Genomic DNA, 16,111 nt, shown 5'->3' on the forward strand with positions numbered 1-16,111 from the left:
AAAAGCAAAACAACTCAAGAATAAATTCACAGATACTTTATTTGAAGTTCAAAATATAACTGTATTGAGTGTTTTTGGAGCTGCTTACATAACCTTGGACAAAACAGTCCAGAGCTGTTACTGTAACATACACTGGAGGAACGACGGGTTGCAGTGGGGTATGCAAACAAGATCATATCTAGCATTCTCAGCAGTCAACAATTCCACTTTTACAGAGATGTCAAATTGAACAACTGATGCATTCAGATCATTTTGTGTCTGATGTAAACTTGCATGATTTGTTGTGCATTTCTCTTCTCTTTTTTTGTCTTCTTTTGGTTTTCTTTGCATCTCGTGTGATTAGGTACAGTCCTCTGAACAATAGGATTTCAGCCTGACATTTGCACCCATGAAATAGTGTTCTGAAATCTCTAAATTTAAAAAAAAAAAAAAATGTGGAGATTTTGAAATGACATCCACAGTTCTTTTTCTACAGTTAACCTATCTTACCTCTTACCCTTCAGCTTACCAAAACAAGCACATGTGAGGCTACAACTATAAATGATGGGATGTTTGATTATTGAAGCAGTGAGTTAAAAAACACAATGACACGTCTCTGGTACTGATGTAGCTTGATGGGTTGCAGGCAATTATTACAGGTGTGTAAAAAGAGTCAAAACGTCTACAGTGATGAAGGTTTATGGGTAAAACAAAATGAACTGTTATTGAAAGGAGTCACAAGTATTTAACTGTTTCTCACAAACTGTCTTTTTAATCTATTCTATCAAATCTACTTAACCAAAACAGGAAGCATCCCTATGAGCAAGTCCATTGGTGACCACTAGAGGGAGCCAAATATTACATGTCAAGCTCACTAGACTTGTTCCTCTGTTCGTGTGACCTCCTTTGGCCTCTGATAATCATGTTACACGTTCTAATATAAAAGCAGCAACTGTAGTGGTATTTGAAAGTAAACTGGGGTCATTTTATAAAACATTTCTGTTGATCAAAGTACTCACTCTGAGGCGATAATTAAATTTCTTAATTGATCATCTTAAATTTCCAAATGATTGATCAACCCACAGTGATGTTTCTTTAAATTACTTGCCGTGTTTGGGCCTGTGCTCAGTTTAAAGTTGGGACGTGCTATGATGGGAATTAACCTGAAATCACAGATATCTATGGACAATTGAAACAAAAAATGAGTTATCCTGCGTTAGCATTAGATGTCAGTCAAGTATCTTGTTGCAGATCTTGTGACGACCTAAAACAGGTCTGATTGGAAAAATTTGAGTAAAAATAAGATTTTAAAAAAGCAACTGTAGATCACAGCTTTGAAATTGCAGTATGTTAGTATGAAGGATACACCCCACAAAATGTGTTTGTTCTTGGGCTCATGTCTGGCTTAAGGGTGAAATAATGCACCCCATGTACAGAGGTTATAGTCCTGAAAATGGGCAGCCTTGGTTAGATTCCAAACTGCAGCCCTTTCTTTCTTTCTCCACTGTCTCCTCTCGGTTTCAAACTCTATCCACGGTCCTATCTCTAAATACAGCCCTCAAAAACAGGATATTCTAAATCAGTTGTACCAAAAATAAATGCATTTGAAAGAAACGTACAACAACAACTAATGAAATGTGTATTATGATTTTTTAAACTGAAAGTAGAAGTAGAAGAACTAAAAGTAGAGATAATTAGTGTCAGGAGTTGTATTAAGGAAAGCTAAGCTAAACTGTATTGATGTTATGAAAGGAGAGGTATCTTGTTCGAAAAAAAGCTGTCTTCATTTATCATTTAGAATACTCTAAACATATAAAGGATCAGTAAAAAACACAACTATAACTCAAGGATCAGCGTATTTAAAAATATACAGTATCTCAGGGTATTGTAAAATTCTTCACGTCTCCCTCCTGTTCCTCATCCTCAGCCCACTCACTTCTCTCAGCATGGCTGCTTGGATTCTACTATCTCCCTCTACATACCCTGTTAACAAATACTCCTCTTCATCCTCCTCTGCCTCCTCCTCCGGATTTGGACCACCCTCACAGCTGAACAGCAAGCTCTCCGCCTCCATCACTGGATCGTCTTCGTCAACATCCTCTACCTCCACCTCTGGGCCCTCATCCTCTTCCTCCACCTCTGTCCCTTCATCTTCTTCCTCTTCCACCTCCTCTTCCTCCTTCTCCTCTTCCTCCTCTTCATAAGTGCCCTCTTTAGGGTAGTGGAACACATCTTTGTGGTCACTAAAGCTGATCTGCTTCTTGTGACACTGCAGCTCTCTGCTCACCTCTAAACCCATCCTCTCCGGCCTCCTCTCCACACTGCACCGCGGTGAAGGAAGGCAGAGCAGCTGCTTTTTTTCTGCTTCTTCTTCTTCTTCTTCTTCTTCTTCTTCATCCTCCTCCTCTTCTTCGTCTTCAATATCTTTTACTATTTCCTCTATTTCTTCTTCTGGTTTCTCCTCCTTCTCCTTCTCCTCCACCTCTTCTCCCTGTCTCCCTCCATCCTCTTCCTCTTCATCCTCCTCTTTCACTACAGAAAGTTTCCTTGCAAGAATCTCTTCCTCCTCTTGCTCCATCCTCTCTGCCAGAGCTTCAGCAGTGGGCTGACGGGAGGGTCCCTCCAACGTAAAACCTTCAAATTCACAACTTTCAAATGGTTCATCAAAGATTGGGTAAGTCTCCTCCGGGTAGCCTGCAGAGGTATGCAAAAAAGTAGAAGTTGCATGATCAAGTTTTAAGTTGATTGTTCTGCCCTGCAAGCAGTTCATGCTGCTGGGTTAGCTCCACCCACTGATCGACAGAATATTGCAGCTGAGAGCTAGGGAGCAGGATCAGTTGATCTCAGTATTGCTGGATAATCAGTTGCAATCCTTCGAAGTAGCCCATCGCAAGCATTGCCTTTTTACTCCTTTTGTTTGCCAACATGCTCATCAAGAGTCCAAATTAAAACTGGAGCTAGAACGCTACATCCTGACTCTCGTGTTGTATATTCAGGGAATTTGGCTGGCTGTCTAATTTTGGTTAGGCTACACCATTAGGAGGACAGTACATTAATGCTTCGGAAAAGTTGTCTTTCCTGCCAGGAAGGTGATCAGATTTATTGACTTTGGTTACATGAAACAAATGATTTTTACTAGAAGATTTTCAGATTCAGGCTTGTACCTTCCCAGTCTGCACCGTAGTCCACCTCCTCCGCCTCCATCTCTGGGGAGGCACCCTCCAAGCGGCCCTCCTGCATCACCTGTGAGAACTGTCTGAGCTGCCTGAGTAATTTCTCCTCCTTCTTTGAGGGTGCAGTTTTGCTCTTCCTCCTTCTGCCACTAGAGAGCAACACACACACAGAGGAACAGTCAGGCAAGATGATGATGTACTTCACTCTGCAACTTTACTTAAGTGCTTTTTAAAAATCACATCTAGTTGTTGTACAAATGCACAGTGCATGCTTTCTCTTTGGTCTTAATTTTCTGAATGACTTCTTCAGACCTCTCGAAGTGAGGTAAAGCTGAGATTTAACATGTAAGCAGTATTAATGAATTCATTGTGGAGTCAGTGAGTCTCTGTATTTATTGTTAGTTAAATAGACCACCATGGTCCAAAGATGACACCCTAATTTTCCAACAAAAAAATCATTACCTTCCTATACCCTTCCTTACACATCCTTCTACTTATCAAACAATCAATGCAAATAAAGCATTTAACCTAGCTTTTAGTTAAGTATGCTGTTTGCTTTTCCACATGAATATATTTTTTCTCTTTCATGCCTGTGCAATAATAATGTATTTTAGAATGGAGTTTATTTTCTTATACTTCTCTCCTGTGTGTAGATGGGATGTCTTACCTTGTCGAGCTTTGACCCTTTCCAGACACGATCTTCTCCATCATCCTTTCTGTTTGAATTAGTCTCTCTTGAAGCCTGATGAGCTCATAATGACCTTTAAGATTGGCACAAGAAACCATGATGGTGTGTTTATCTATTTGTACACTAACACACACACATATGTAAAGGGTGTGTAGTTAGTTTGCCGGGCTATGTACTACAAGCAAAAGAGCCATTACTCCTAACATTCCTTCAAGAATTACAATAACTTCTTTGCAGTACTTTTGAATTTCACATTTTTTTAACTGGAAAGCTTACACTGAAAAACAAACAAATAATAACTGATTACTTGTCCATTATTATAAATAACATCTAAGGGAAATCTTCATTTGCATGAATCCTGGGGCCATTAAGACATGCAAGGAAAGCAAAGCTTTTGAAATGACACTTCTGTGTCACAGTTCCTTATAGTTGTTGAAGTTACTTACTTATCTTATTCTCCACACTCGCCTTGGTTACTGGAGTGTAGTTTCCTGATTTGGAAGTCTTCCCCTTACACGTCAGCTGTGAAGATCATAATTATGATTAGAGTAACAGAGTACAGCAATAATCACTGGCAATTAATAAAAAATGAAGAAGCCAGTCAGCAGAAATCACCACAGTATTATAAGACACACAATATGGCACATAGTATTATAGTGCAGTGCAATGCTGTGTAATAGTGAAGCATACATGGGCTGTACAGGTCAGTCATACAAATTACCTTATAGATTATATAGAAGATGTAAAGAAAGATCCCAAACCCATATATGGGTATAACTTGAGCCATCCAGCTGTATGTTTTGCCCCCTCTGCTGACTTTAACTTTGAGCATGGCTTCAACACTGCGTGTGATGGAGTACGAAGGCTCCACATCCCACTGCTCAGGGTCCTCTGGCACTGACAGCTGGTGCATCACGGAGGGGTAAAACCCAGGTCCAACTAAAGCAGACAAACATCAGTCGGTCAATCAAAAATAAAAATACAATTACGGCAGATGCTTCCATAACACCACAATATGAATGGTATTATCTGTTGTAATTGTATTTTTATACACTACGGTAGTGTAACCTCCTCCCACAGCTCCACAGTTATCATATCTTTCATATACTCTTCTCTCTGTCCAGCGTATCTCAGTAAACAGGTAACAGGTCTAGAAACTTTCATTGCATGTATTACAGGGAAATGGTACCAACATATTCACACATTTTCAACTTGCTATAAGTTCCTTTGCTGCTTCATCACTCTGTCTGGTGTCTCCTTTGTCCACGTTGTCACTTCTGTGTAATGTTTGTGCAGCCTAGAAAAAAGTAGCATTTGGTAGCAAAAATAAAATGTAATTATATCATGCAGGTAGCCTAATCTTTTCACGGTTAGATATAAATAGGCCTATTTCTTGTTGCCTGTTTGTTATTTGAAATACCAATTATTTCAATGTGGCTCCAATTTGTCAATTAGAAACTGTCATAAAGAATATTTTACCTTAAAAATAAGTTCAAAGACATTCGGACTCATTTATAAATATGAAAATAACTAATATGATGTTAACTAATTCGAGTAAAGTAAACAATACTTGTACTTCCTACTAACTACTAACTACTAACTACTTTTCCCCCGCCTTCGCTGCATCTTTCCACCAATCACGTTCTGCTGCTTTTGATTGACAGTCTGTTCCTCCAATCACAATCAAGCTCTCATTAAGCCCGGAGCCGCACATACTCATTGGCAAAGCGAACAGGTGTCGTGCTGCAACAAGACAGCTGGTTAAAGTTACCTGACGTGATTTGGTTTGCTCGCAAAAAGTTAAACATTGTTGTAATAAGTTTTACATCGTACATCAACAAGGAGCAACAGTCATTATGACAGTACAGTAGTAAAATGCACGTCAAAAAGTCGCTATCAACTTCATTGTAGTAGTTTCAAACGCGCCATCTGTAGGTAGTTTATCACCATGTAAGGATTTTAGCATGCTGCTCATGTTGTCAATTTTGGAAAGAAATCAACCTTGGGATTAATAATTCTGTGAGCTCCGTTTGGACCTGCCCTACATGGACAGAGGAAAATTGTGGCTCATCTCAGGATCACAAGGTAAAACACTTTCACAAGATTTAAATGTTTTTTCTGTAGATTTTTGAGGTGTCTCCTAGGTGTCACATTGAGTCTGAAGTTGTAAATAAAAACAAAAAACGGAGGGTAACTAAAATAAAATGCACACAATATATCTCATGGCTCAGAGGCAGTTCTTAGGGAGTGAATAACATATAGCCTACGAGAAAAAAATAATGTGACATGTCAGTGTTTACTTTTTATGTCTTCATCATCATTAAAGCAGTTTATGGTGAATGTTTAAGTTATTGCTGTTAGTTTAGTTGGTAACTAGACACCATTGAAATTCTTGAGTATGACTGATAACTTCATAAAAATTACCATCCTGTTTTTTTTAAATTTAGATTTAAATCAGCAAACTTTTATATATAATTTTGATGTGATAAAACAGGCTTTATGTGTGCAATACAAGTCCAAAAATAACACAGGGACATTTAGAGTCGCTAATACTGATGTGTGCACAAAAACTGCTTTGACATCATATAATGGAAAGAGTGAGTTGCCTTACTTTTAGATACCATTAATGCTGCTGCTTTGTATGTAAATAGATAATATATTTCTGCTATAGAGTCTAATGCTCTCTTTAGATCTCTTTAGATACCCTTAGTGCTCTGAACTTGAGGTCAGACTGCAGTGCAGTTTTTGCTTGTTTACAGAGGACCACAGTGGTGTTAGAAGCAATGTGACATTCCCCTGTGACACCTCTGAGTTCTAGTATATTTCTAATCTAACCATGATATTGATTTATGATGAGAGCTACCAATGAAGTAGTTTCAGCAACACATTCAGAAATGTGTACATCACTATCTTAAACTGTCACTGGTTTTAACCCTAATAAAGAACAACGACCCGCCTACGAGGGTAATGAAAAACAGTTTCAGAAGCCAAGTATCTATTTATGATTTGGAAACTCATATTTTTTAAGTTAGATATATAAGTTATACTTTTATTGATCCCCAATTGGGGGAAGATTAATTTGTTAAAGCAGCTTACAAGGGACAGGAATACGCCAATGCACTTACAGTGTTAAAAATAGAATTATATTAAAGATGAGAATAAAATACAAAATATAACAAATATATACACTACGTACAATTTATGCTTATGCATAGATAAGTTGAGTTAATGCACAAAGAAATATAACTCAACTTTTCTATGCATAAGTAGAAATTCTACATAGTGCATTAGAAAAGCTGTAAATTCTGCATAAATCCATACATTGTCCATCTCTGACTTTAATCTGACTTATAAAAAAAGGCAGCTGCCTCATCCCACCCTACATGTGTTTTATAAACACTAACTATAACAGGCACCCTGAAAATAGTTTTACATCTCTGTGTTAAAATATAGGCCACTTTAATGGGATGTAGACATTTCATATTTAAGTATTCTAATAAATTAATGTACACATTTTTAAAATGAGAACAACTTCATAAATTACAATAATCTTATAAAAAGTACCATAAATATTCTTCAAAGTATGTGTATTGCATGTTTCCGTAACATTATGAGGAACATGTGTGCACCATAATGGAGCTGGTGCACTCTGTCTGCTCAGAGTAACAGCTGGCACCGACAACAACAACAGCAGCAGCAGCAGTAGCAGCATCAACAAAAAAAGAACATCTGAACAGGATAGAGATGGATGGATGGCTGATGATCGGATAAGCCGCCTTACCCTCGGGCTGCCCCGTCTCCTTCCTCCCTCTGGGTAAAAGCATTCTGGGCAGGAAGAGAGAAACACAGAGAACAGAGCACGATATCAGAGTCACCTTCTGGCAAGTTGTTATAGACATTTTGTCTCAAGAAGTGAGAGCCGTGCGTTTATTTCACTTGAAAAGGCAAAGCTACTATCCACAGATGTCATCTCTCATCTGGGGATGTTGCTGCACAGATTAGACCAGATTATACCAGCTGCTTTCAAGTGCTGTTGGAAATTATGACTGCAAATCCCCAGAGAGTGTAAGAAGGATCTGGTGTAGTGCATACGTTGTTATTATAATTATGCTACTGTTTTATCTGGATTTCTGAACAGTTTCAGACGGAGAATTAAGAAGATAGAGAAGTGGCATGTGACAAAAACAATCTCCATCAATAAGCATCTTTGTCTTTCAGCGAAAGGACACAGCACACAACTAAACCGCCTGAAATCAAACTACCTATTCCTTGTATTCCTTGAGTTTAGATCATAGACTGTATAAATAATGGATGTAGTATCCGTGATGTCACCCGTTTGTTCCTGAGCGCTGTTTTGAAGCCAATCGTCGGCAGGAGCCATATTGGTAATGCTGAACTCAACCAAACTTAGTGTGAGGTAAAGAGGCGGGGTTTGAGTCTCCTAGCCAACAGCTATGTGTTCCCGCCTGTCAGTCAAGTCAGTCATGTCCTTATTTGGGCAAAAACTCGTAATCCTAATATCTTCTGAACCGTCGCGTTACAAAAACATTAACCCCCGTACAGTGTGTGCCGATAGAGAAATTAGCGACATAGACCGTTTTTTCTGCTGCAAAGATCATGTTTTTGAATTGGTGCGTATGTGGTTTCTGGTGTTTCTGCAGCGAGCCTCAAGGGGATTCTCGATGAATTGCATTTCCACTTGGTCTTAAAATTTTAAATCTAGGGTTGGTAGTCACGGAAAACTAGCATGAATTTGAATGTAGCATTTCCTCAGGACTCCGTCTAACCCCTCCCCCCCTTCCCTCGGAGCTCCTCCGAAACGACGCCCCCGCTCAAATGCACGAGCGCTGCTGATTCGTGACCATATGATCGTGACTGATTCAAAACCGGTCCTCAGCACATCCTTTGTGTTTTGCACTACGTCAACTCATGTCTCACTCAGCGGTAAGAAAACACCCAAACATTATCATAGTGAAAGTTAAAAACACAAACAAACATTAAATGTACGCGCAGGAGGCGGACAGAACGGCAGGATGGGATTTGATTGGTTTCATAATTTGGCTCCTGATGGCAGGGATTGGTTGGTGTTTTCCCAGGTTTACTCCGGCTGTAGATAGCAGCTTTTTTCCACTCTTTTTTTAAGAACACATTATGTATTGATTACCATCGGGACATTAAGATCATTTTAACCAGTATAACAAAAAGTGTTTCTAAATCTGACTACCAACCCCAGCTTTAAGACAGGAGGTTTCCACTTGGTTTAGACACACCTTCCTTCAAATGTGATGGTTCTCCGTTATTCATTCTGTCCCAAACAAAAGTGAAAACCACAACATGCTATTTTCCTCAACTTTGGTCTACACTTCACAACATATATAACTAGTAAAGTTTGCATTTTGCAACCTAAACGCTTTGCAGAATCAAGAAGCTGGATGCCCTAAACTGTCTGCCTTTTTAAAATGTTTTGCCATTTTCTAGGGAGACCACGGCAACAAATCGACGCTGGATAATGAGAGCATGCTGAGGAGGAAATACCTTGGCTAAGGTAAGGCTGCTCACTCTGCTTCTGTGTGTTATGGATGGTTTAATGAGACGTGTTTGTCAGGCAGGTCAGTGCTTTGCTGATTGACATGTGAGTTAGTGTTTGACTCCAGTGTGAGACTTTATGACAGCTCTTGGCCGGATGTGGTTGTAATTCAGGTTTGATGAAAGGGGCAGACTGATGGCTTTGGATGGATGATTTGTCAGAGAGGGAATAACAAGCAGATGTGAGGTTGTAAAGGATTCACAGGTGTGTTGGTCTAATTTGAGGCCAGTAAATTCTCTGGGTTGCATTAATATTTCTACCAGCTGACAGTTTCTATTGGCGTTGGCTTGTTGTCATGTTGTAGTCTGCTTTAAAGATGTTGTGAACAAGTGAGGGGGAGCGATCTCATTGTTTTTCAATGTGGTGAGAGCTAAAAATAAGTTTGCTGATACCAAATATGAACCACTGCAAAAATCCTTTCTTGCCTCTGGTTGTGAAAATGTTTCCATGTGTTTTCAGCACATTCAAGTATTTAGAAAACAAATAACTTGTAGAATATTTTTTTAAAAGAAAGTAAGACACTTAAAAATCAAAATACCTCAACCCTGATGTGCTCATTTTTCACCAACTGTGCCATTTGATTCCTGAAACAAACACCAGCCACCCAAAAAGTCATCTTCACAGAATTAATTCGACATTCTTCAGTAAAAGACTCATATTCACAACAGTGCAGGTATTTACGGTGTGCACTTGAATGCACCACTTGACCTATCAACCCACTCACTTAGTAAACCCTCTGATGTGTGTTTCATGTTGTGCAGCAGCAGATGGCAGTGCAAGCTCAGACACAGAGGTATGACAAATGGAAGTCAGACATCAGCTCCACCACATCCAACAGATAGACTTACAGAACAGTTTGAGTATCTGGAGATTAAAGGAGAATTTTTAGTTTGAATTATGTCTCCTAAACAAGGTTAGACAGTTAAGATCATGTGTTCCTACAATATGAGGACACAGGTCTTGATTCAGGAGGGAAGCTAACAAGGGATTAGCATAAAAGAGCGGAATACACTGAGCAGAAATGTTAGATTAGGGTTATTATTTTTATTTTTTATGTTTCTTAAAATCTAGAATTGTCAGTTGTGGACAAACCTGATGTCACATGGTGCATAATTAATGAACCGTGTGACAGTGATGCAGTTATCAACAATAGTTAAAGATTCAGGCGTTGCATTCAATATTCTTACTACGAATCAGGAATTTCTAAAGAAAACATTTGTGGCATTTTTCTGAATATTTTGCAACTTTAAAGCTGTTTCTGCTCTTAGTGCATGGGACCTTCTTGAACTTATCAGTAAACATACCATGGCACAGTTGCCAACCCCCTTGTGTATCTTTCCGAAGCCTATGTGCAACATTTATTTATGTGTCAAACCTTCAGAAATACGCAGGAAGAAAAGTGGTGCCTAGAAACATTGAAACACAGATAAACGTGATAAAGAGCCGTCGTTCAGCATATTGAAGTCGAGGACTCAGAAGGAATTTATGCAAACATTTCTAGAGAATATTTAAGGCGGAAGAGACGTGGAGAAACATGAATAGATTCTTGGAGCTGTGCAGTTAAACAATCAGATACAACGTTCTCAAAATAAAACAGGTGAGAACATTTTACAGGCCTATCAGTGTCTCATGCTGGCTTTCTCAGTGTGAATCAGTGTCATCAATTGTGACTCTTTATTAAGTATGGATGTTAAACTATTAGTTTTATGTGTACAGTTACTTTCTTTGGTTCTCTTCTGTAATCACTGATTTGTGATATTGCAAAATTGAAATTAGTGCCTGTATATATTCTTCAGTCAGTTTTACTAGTGCTACCACCTCAGTTCCATGTATGGCTGATATATATTAACATGCTTATTTTAAATAGTTTTTGCCATTCCTACTAGGGATGGGCAATGGTTTTCGAATATTCGTTCACTTTGTAAAAATCGAAGAGTTACTTTGAATATTTTCTTATTTTAAAAGTATAATTTTTCATCATTTTCACGGGTGCCTGGTTGTAATACAATATACCCACCAGATCGGGGCTATAGAGCATGTAAAAGCTGGTTGCAAACTGCATTGAGTAACAGAAGACAGCGTCTGTCTCAATCTTTACGTCGGTGTTCCTGTGATGCAGCAGCGTGGTGTGTGTTCACATTTTACAGCCATGCTCAGTCTCTGGAAATACATGTGTAGTTGTGTGAGATTCAGAAACTGACAAAATCGCTGCGACTGTCGCGAATGTTTTCTTCTTCTTCTGTTTGCTAATGTGGTAAGCAAACAGCTTTAAGACGCTCTATAGCCACCGTCTGACGGGAACACAGTATTACAACCAGGCACCAGTGAAAACGATGAAAAATTGTACTTTAAAAATGAGAAATTATTCGAAGTAATTATTCGATTTTTACGAAGTGATCAAATATTTGAATATTTGAAAATCATTGTCCATCCTTATTATTAACAAAGGCCCAACATCAAGACAGGATAAGATCCAGTCCCACCTGACAGACAGGACTCAGTCTGATATCATCTTAATCCACCATGAGCAGAGCACTTTGCAGCATTTAGCAAGTTACAGTGGCAAGTACAAACTTCCTTTAGCAGGCAGAAACCTCCAGCAGGACCAGACTCATGTTAGACAGACATCGGCTGAGACCATGTTGGAGAGAGGGATAGAGGAGAATGAGAGAGAAAGAGATGATACAGCATAGAACAGTTATTTTTTTTTTTTATTCATTGAGGCTTTAGAGACCACACACAATGCGAATTACCACATACGATGCATCTTAATTGATATCTGTAATTCAATCAAAGCAATATTACATACATTTTTCTAGAGGTCCTTCTCCCATATTGGGGGATTTGTGGAGTTCCTCAGGGATCAGATCTAGGTCCGTTACTAATCTATATCTGTGTAATTTTTTTGTGCTCCTACGTCTTTAGGCCAACTACGGCACCCCAGCAGTGTTCTTTGTTATGCAGATGATAGGCAGCGCCACCTATTATGCAACCTTCAAAACCCACAGGGAATTCACAGTGATCATAACAGAGTCATCATATCATTATCTCCAAGACATTCAGGAGTTAATGGCTTCATATTTCAGCTTGATACGAAATATTTGTCATTATAATGAACATGGAAATCAAGTTAATCAAGACACTCAATTCTAAATACTCCAGAGACATGGCTGTGACTGTAGCAGGCATGTTAGAAAAGATGTATGTTGGTTCAAACTCGACAATCTTTGTTAAAACATGTTAAAATGTATATAATACTTTCCTTTTAGCTCAAATTTGGACATTGGGAAAAAAATCTGTCATTCTTCTTCAGATGCTACAGCTCCAAATGATCTGGTACAAAGAGAACACTCCGGGTGCATCCCTTCATTAGCTACCTATAGAATTGATTTGGAGCTCTTAGTGCACTATAGACTCCATATGGAGAGCACACCTAATGAGGAAGTGCTTTGGAAAGGTTTTTGTTTCCACATGTTAGATGTCTTTGTGGCAGCAAAATGCAGCTGGCCACAAAGGCTAAGAATGCTTCAGATTGAAGAGCCATCTGCTAATTAAATGGTTATTAAGTGGTGCTTCCCAGTCTGAGGCCTACTCTCTACTACTTGGTGCCCTGGTGGAATTTTCACCTTTGGATATCCCGTCTTAATGTCACTTCATTTTTTTGCATTCACGTCTGAAAATTGTGACCTCAAGATTTTAGTTTTTTAAGTAGATGGTGCAAAGTGTTGTCTGGCCTGTAGCTGGCTTTTCTGCAAGGTAAGAAAGAATGTTTACCTCACTCTAATTCAACTTAAATATGTTGTGGGATGTAATAATCCCTGTTTGGGACATCATTTTCACTTGATACATATTTAATCTACACTTATAGATGCATTATGAAGCCTTGCTTTAAGTGGATTAGATAACAGATAAGTAGATAAGCCATTGTTTGATTGAATTTTACTACAACACTGATACTGATTATTGCTCCTTGTGGATGCATAATGAAAAACTTAGAACAACGTACTTAATTTTGCATGCCAGCTAGCCAAAAACACGTCAGGTAACTCCAACTAGCTGTCTTGTTGCCGCCTGCCTGCTCCACCGATACTACTTGTGCCTCATTGGTCAATCAGAGCTTGATTGTAATTGAAGGAACAGACTGTCAGTCAAAAGCAACAAAACATGGTGGGTGTGAAGATGCAGCGAGGGCGGGAAAAAGTGCTACAAAGTTATCGAAAAATTGGTGACAAAATTAGTGGCAGAGATTTAAAGGTTGATGATTCATCGCTGATGTCATCACACGTTTCCATGCTTTGCGACATAAGATCAGTCGCCGGGGTTGAATTGCTGAGGATTGAGACATCTTGCATCTCACTATCTTTGTTGAGACTGGCGCATGCTACACATTGGACACACGTGAAGCAACGAATAATTGAAACATAACAACATGGTGGTGAACGATGCAACAACATCCCATCATTACATTTCCGTCATTGCTGCCTGTGCCATATATCAAGTCCTGGAGCATTTCACCCTCAATACTGCAGAGAAAAGAGGTACCTGCAACATCTGTAAACCAGAACTTGCTTTTCACGTGAGCATGTCAGTAATGCATGACCATTTGAGGCGAAGGCATGAAGGCGTACGCCTAAACGGTCCACAGTTAGAGCCACACTGTGTGAGTTACATTTTCAGTTCCTCACCTTCAAATCTTTACCTTATAGCACTTCATATCTTCTCTCTTCTTCTCTTCCTCTTAACTTCTCAGAAAAATGAACTCTTGCACATAAATCAGCAGCAAATCAGCAGCAGTACGTAAATGCTACAATAGAAAGCATGTTTGGAAAAAATCCATTTGATGTATATTTAATTTTGATCCATGTTCCATCTATTACAATGAAGGAGACTTGCTTTATGACTTCTATTCTAAGCTCTTAAAGTTAAGCGTCACTTTGAAGGAGCTGATGTACCGTCCATGTTTTTAATAGGCTGTGTTCTGAAGCTGTGATGTTTTGACTGATTGCCCATAGAGTTCTGACCATAGACTGTATTAATGATGGACGTAGGATCCGTGACGTCGCCCATCTGTTTCTGAAGTGCTGTTTGAAGCCAATCGTCGGCAGGAGCCATATTGGATATGCTGAAGTCAACCTAACTTCTGTCGCGGTAAAGAGGCGGGCTTTGAGCCTCCTAGCCAACAGCTACAGTGTTCCCGCATGTCAATCAAGTCAGCTGTGCCTCTCATAATGAAAAACTTGTAATCTTACAGTTCGAAGTTGCTGCATTAGAAAAAAATTCACCTCTGTACCGTGTGTGCCGTTCAAGAAATGAGCTATCCAGACTACACTCGTCTTTTGTACCAGGCTGTAAACATGTTTATTTCTGCTGTAAAGATCGACTTTTTTGAATGGGTGTCTATGTGGTTTCTGGTACCCCCGGAGCCAGCCTCAAGTGGACACTCGAAGAACTTTAGTTTTTAACACTTCCGCATTGGCTTCAATTCTCGCCGCTTTGTTCTGACTAGCACCTCATTTCTACAGTAATACTACAAGGTTTCACTCCAGTCAAACCATAGATTTAGACCTTGAGTAGAGCTTCATGTAGCAGCTCTTATCTGCTGGCTGAAATGCAATCTGGAAAAAACTTTGGATTCCTCAGCATGTCCGCTTATCTGCCGAATAGAGAAAGTTTCTATAAGAGAGGGTTTGTTATGTTATTAACTTTGGTTTTCCCTTCTTTATAACACTCCTTTGAACATTGCAGTCACTACTTGGTGTTAAAAAACTTGAGAAAGTGCCTTGTGTTAAAAAAAAAGACAGTTTCCATAATACAGCTGGAAATTGTGCCATAGCTGGCATGGATGAGCATTATTGGCCATGACATACACCATCTATAAGCTTTTAATCCTAGGAAACAAATATGCATTTGTGTACCCTCTCTGGATGAATGGATTATAGATTATCACTGCCAACCAGCATATGATGCCAACTGAGATTATGGCTGCTGTATGTTGAATAAAGCAGATACCACTGTTTGGGAAATTTTGGCACCATGAACTACTTCAAAGTAATATGGCATTTCGGCAGCGTTTGACACAAAGAAGGTATTAGAGACTCTACTGGTGAGGATTCTTTTCATTACGGCCGAGTATTTTAAAGACAGTTGAGTTTTGAATTGCCGTTTTCACCCTTTGCTCTCTGTTTCTGTTTTCTATTCCTATTATTCCAGACAAGTCAACTGTGAACTGGCTCAAAATGTATTCCCACGTTTCCCCATAATTGCAGCATTGTTGAAATAAGACTTTCATCGTTCTCATGGAAACCCCTGAGTACACATCAAGCTGTGCAATTACTCAAAAAAATAAATAAATAAATAAAACCTGCTAATGTCAGAGTGCTGAAATATCACAGTGCACTCCCATTCCTGAAATCCAGCTGGGAAGTATTACATTTTGAATCTGACCACGTGCTTATTCACAGACCCGAGCTCTTTTAAGAAATCACATACAGGCTGTTGGCCCATTTTTGGGTGTTGCCTTTGATGCTTTGTCTTCTTTCAGTGATGCCATACTGGAGGTATGTCCTATTCACTTTGTAGTGTACCCTATTGTTAATACCAGCGCTTGTCTTTTATCTGTTTATTGTGCCCCTCTCTTATCAAGTCTTTAATTACTTAATTATTCTTCATTGGGCTCAATTAAAA

The 16,111-nt window shown here is 39.1% G+C and overlaps 1 protein-coding gene and 1 long non-coding RNA gene across 5 annotated transcripts in view; one reads left to right on the plus strand and one right to left on the minus strand.

Moving 5' to 3' along the window:
* Positions 1–21: 21 nt before the first annotated feature.
* ric3a (RIC3 acetylcholine receptor chaperone a) lies at positions 22–5,433 on the minus strand. Its single transcript, XM_034680919.1, has 6 exons — positions 5,320–5,433; positions 4,562–4,779; positions 4,287–4,362; positions 3,820–3,913; positions 3,144–3,301; positions 22–2,673 (listed from the first exon to the last, which is right to left on the minus strand). The coding sequence occupies exons 2-6, from the start codon at positions 4,751–4,753 to the stop codon at positions 1,877–1,879; spliced, it is 1,317 nt and encodes a 438-aa protein (XP_034536810.1). The 5' UTR covers positions 4,754–4,779; positions 5,320–5,433; the 3' UTR covers positions 22–1,876.
* A 139-nt stretch (positions 5,434–5,572) lies between these two features.
* The window catches only part of LOC117810429, a 200,547-nt gene continuing 190,008 nt past the window's right edge, over positions 5,573–16,111 (plus strand). For all 4 annotated transcript variants that reach the window (XR_004630780.1, XR_004630781.1, XR_004630782.1 and 1 more), the window contains exons 1-2: positions 5,573–5,925; positions 9,319–9,385. This is a non-coding gene — a long non-coding RNA (uncharacterized LOC117810429). The remainder of the gene's footprint in view (positions 5,926–9,318; positions 9,386–16,111) is intronic.

The sequence above is a fragment of the Notolabrus celidotus genome, chromosome 3 (assembly GCF_009762535.1).
Source record: "Notolabrus celidotus isolate fNotCel1 chromosome 3, fNotCel1.pri, whole genome shotgun sequence".
Taxonomy (NCBI): domain Eukaryota; kingdom Metazoa; phylum Chordata; class Actinopteri; order Labriformes; family Labridae; genus Notolabrus; species Notolabrus celidotus.

Coding starts and splice junctions, on each gene's coding strand:
- ric3a (XM_034680919.1), bottom strand. CDS start 4,753: ATGCACCAGCTGTCAGTGCCAGAGGACCCTGAGCAGTGGGATGTGGAG. Junction 3,914..4,286: donor GAGTGTGGAGAATAAGATAA/GTAAGTAACTTC, acceptor CCAATCTTAAAG/GTCATTATGAGCTCATCAGG. Junction 3,302..3,819: donor AAGGGTCAAAGCTCGACAAG/GTAAGACATCCC, acceptor GTTGCTCTCTAG/TGGCAGAAGGAGGAAGAGCA.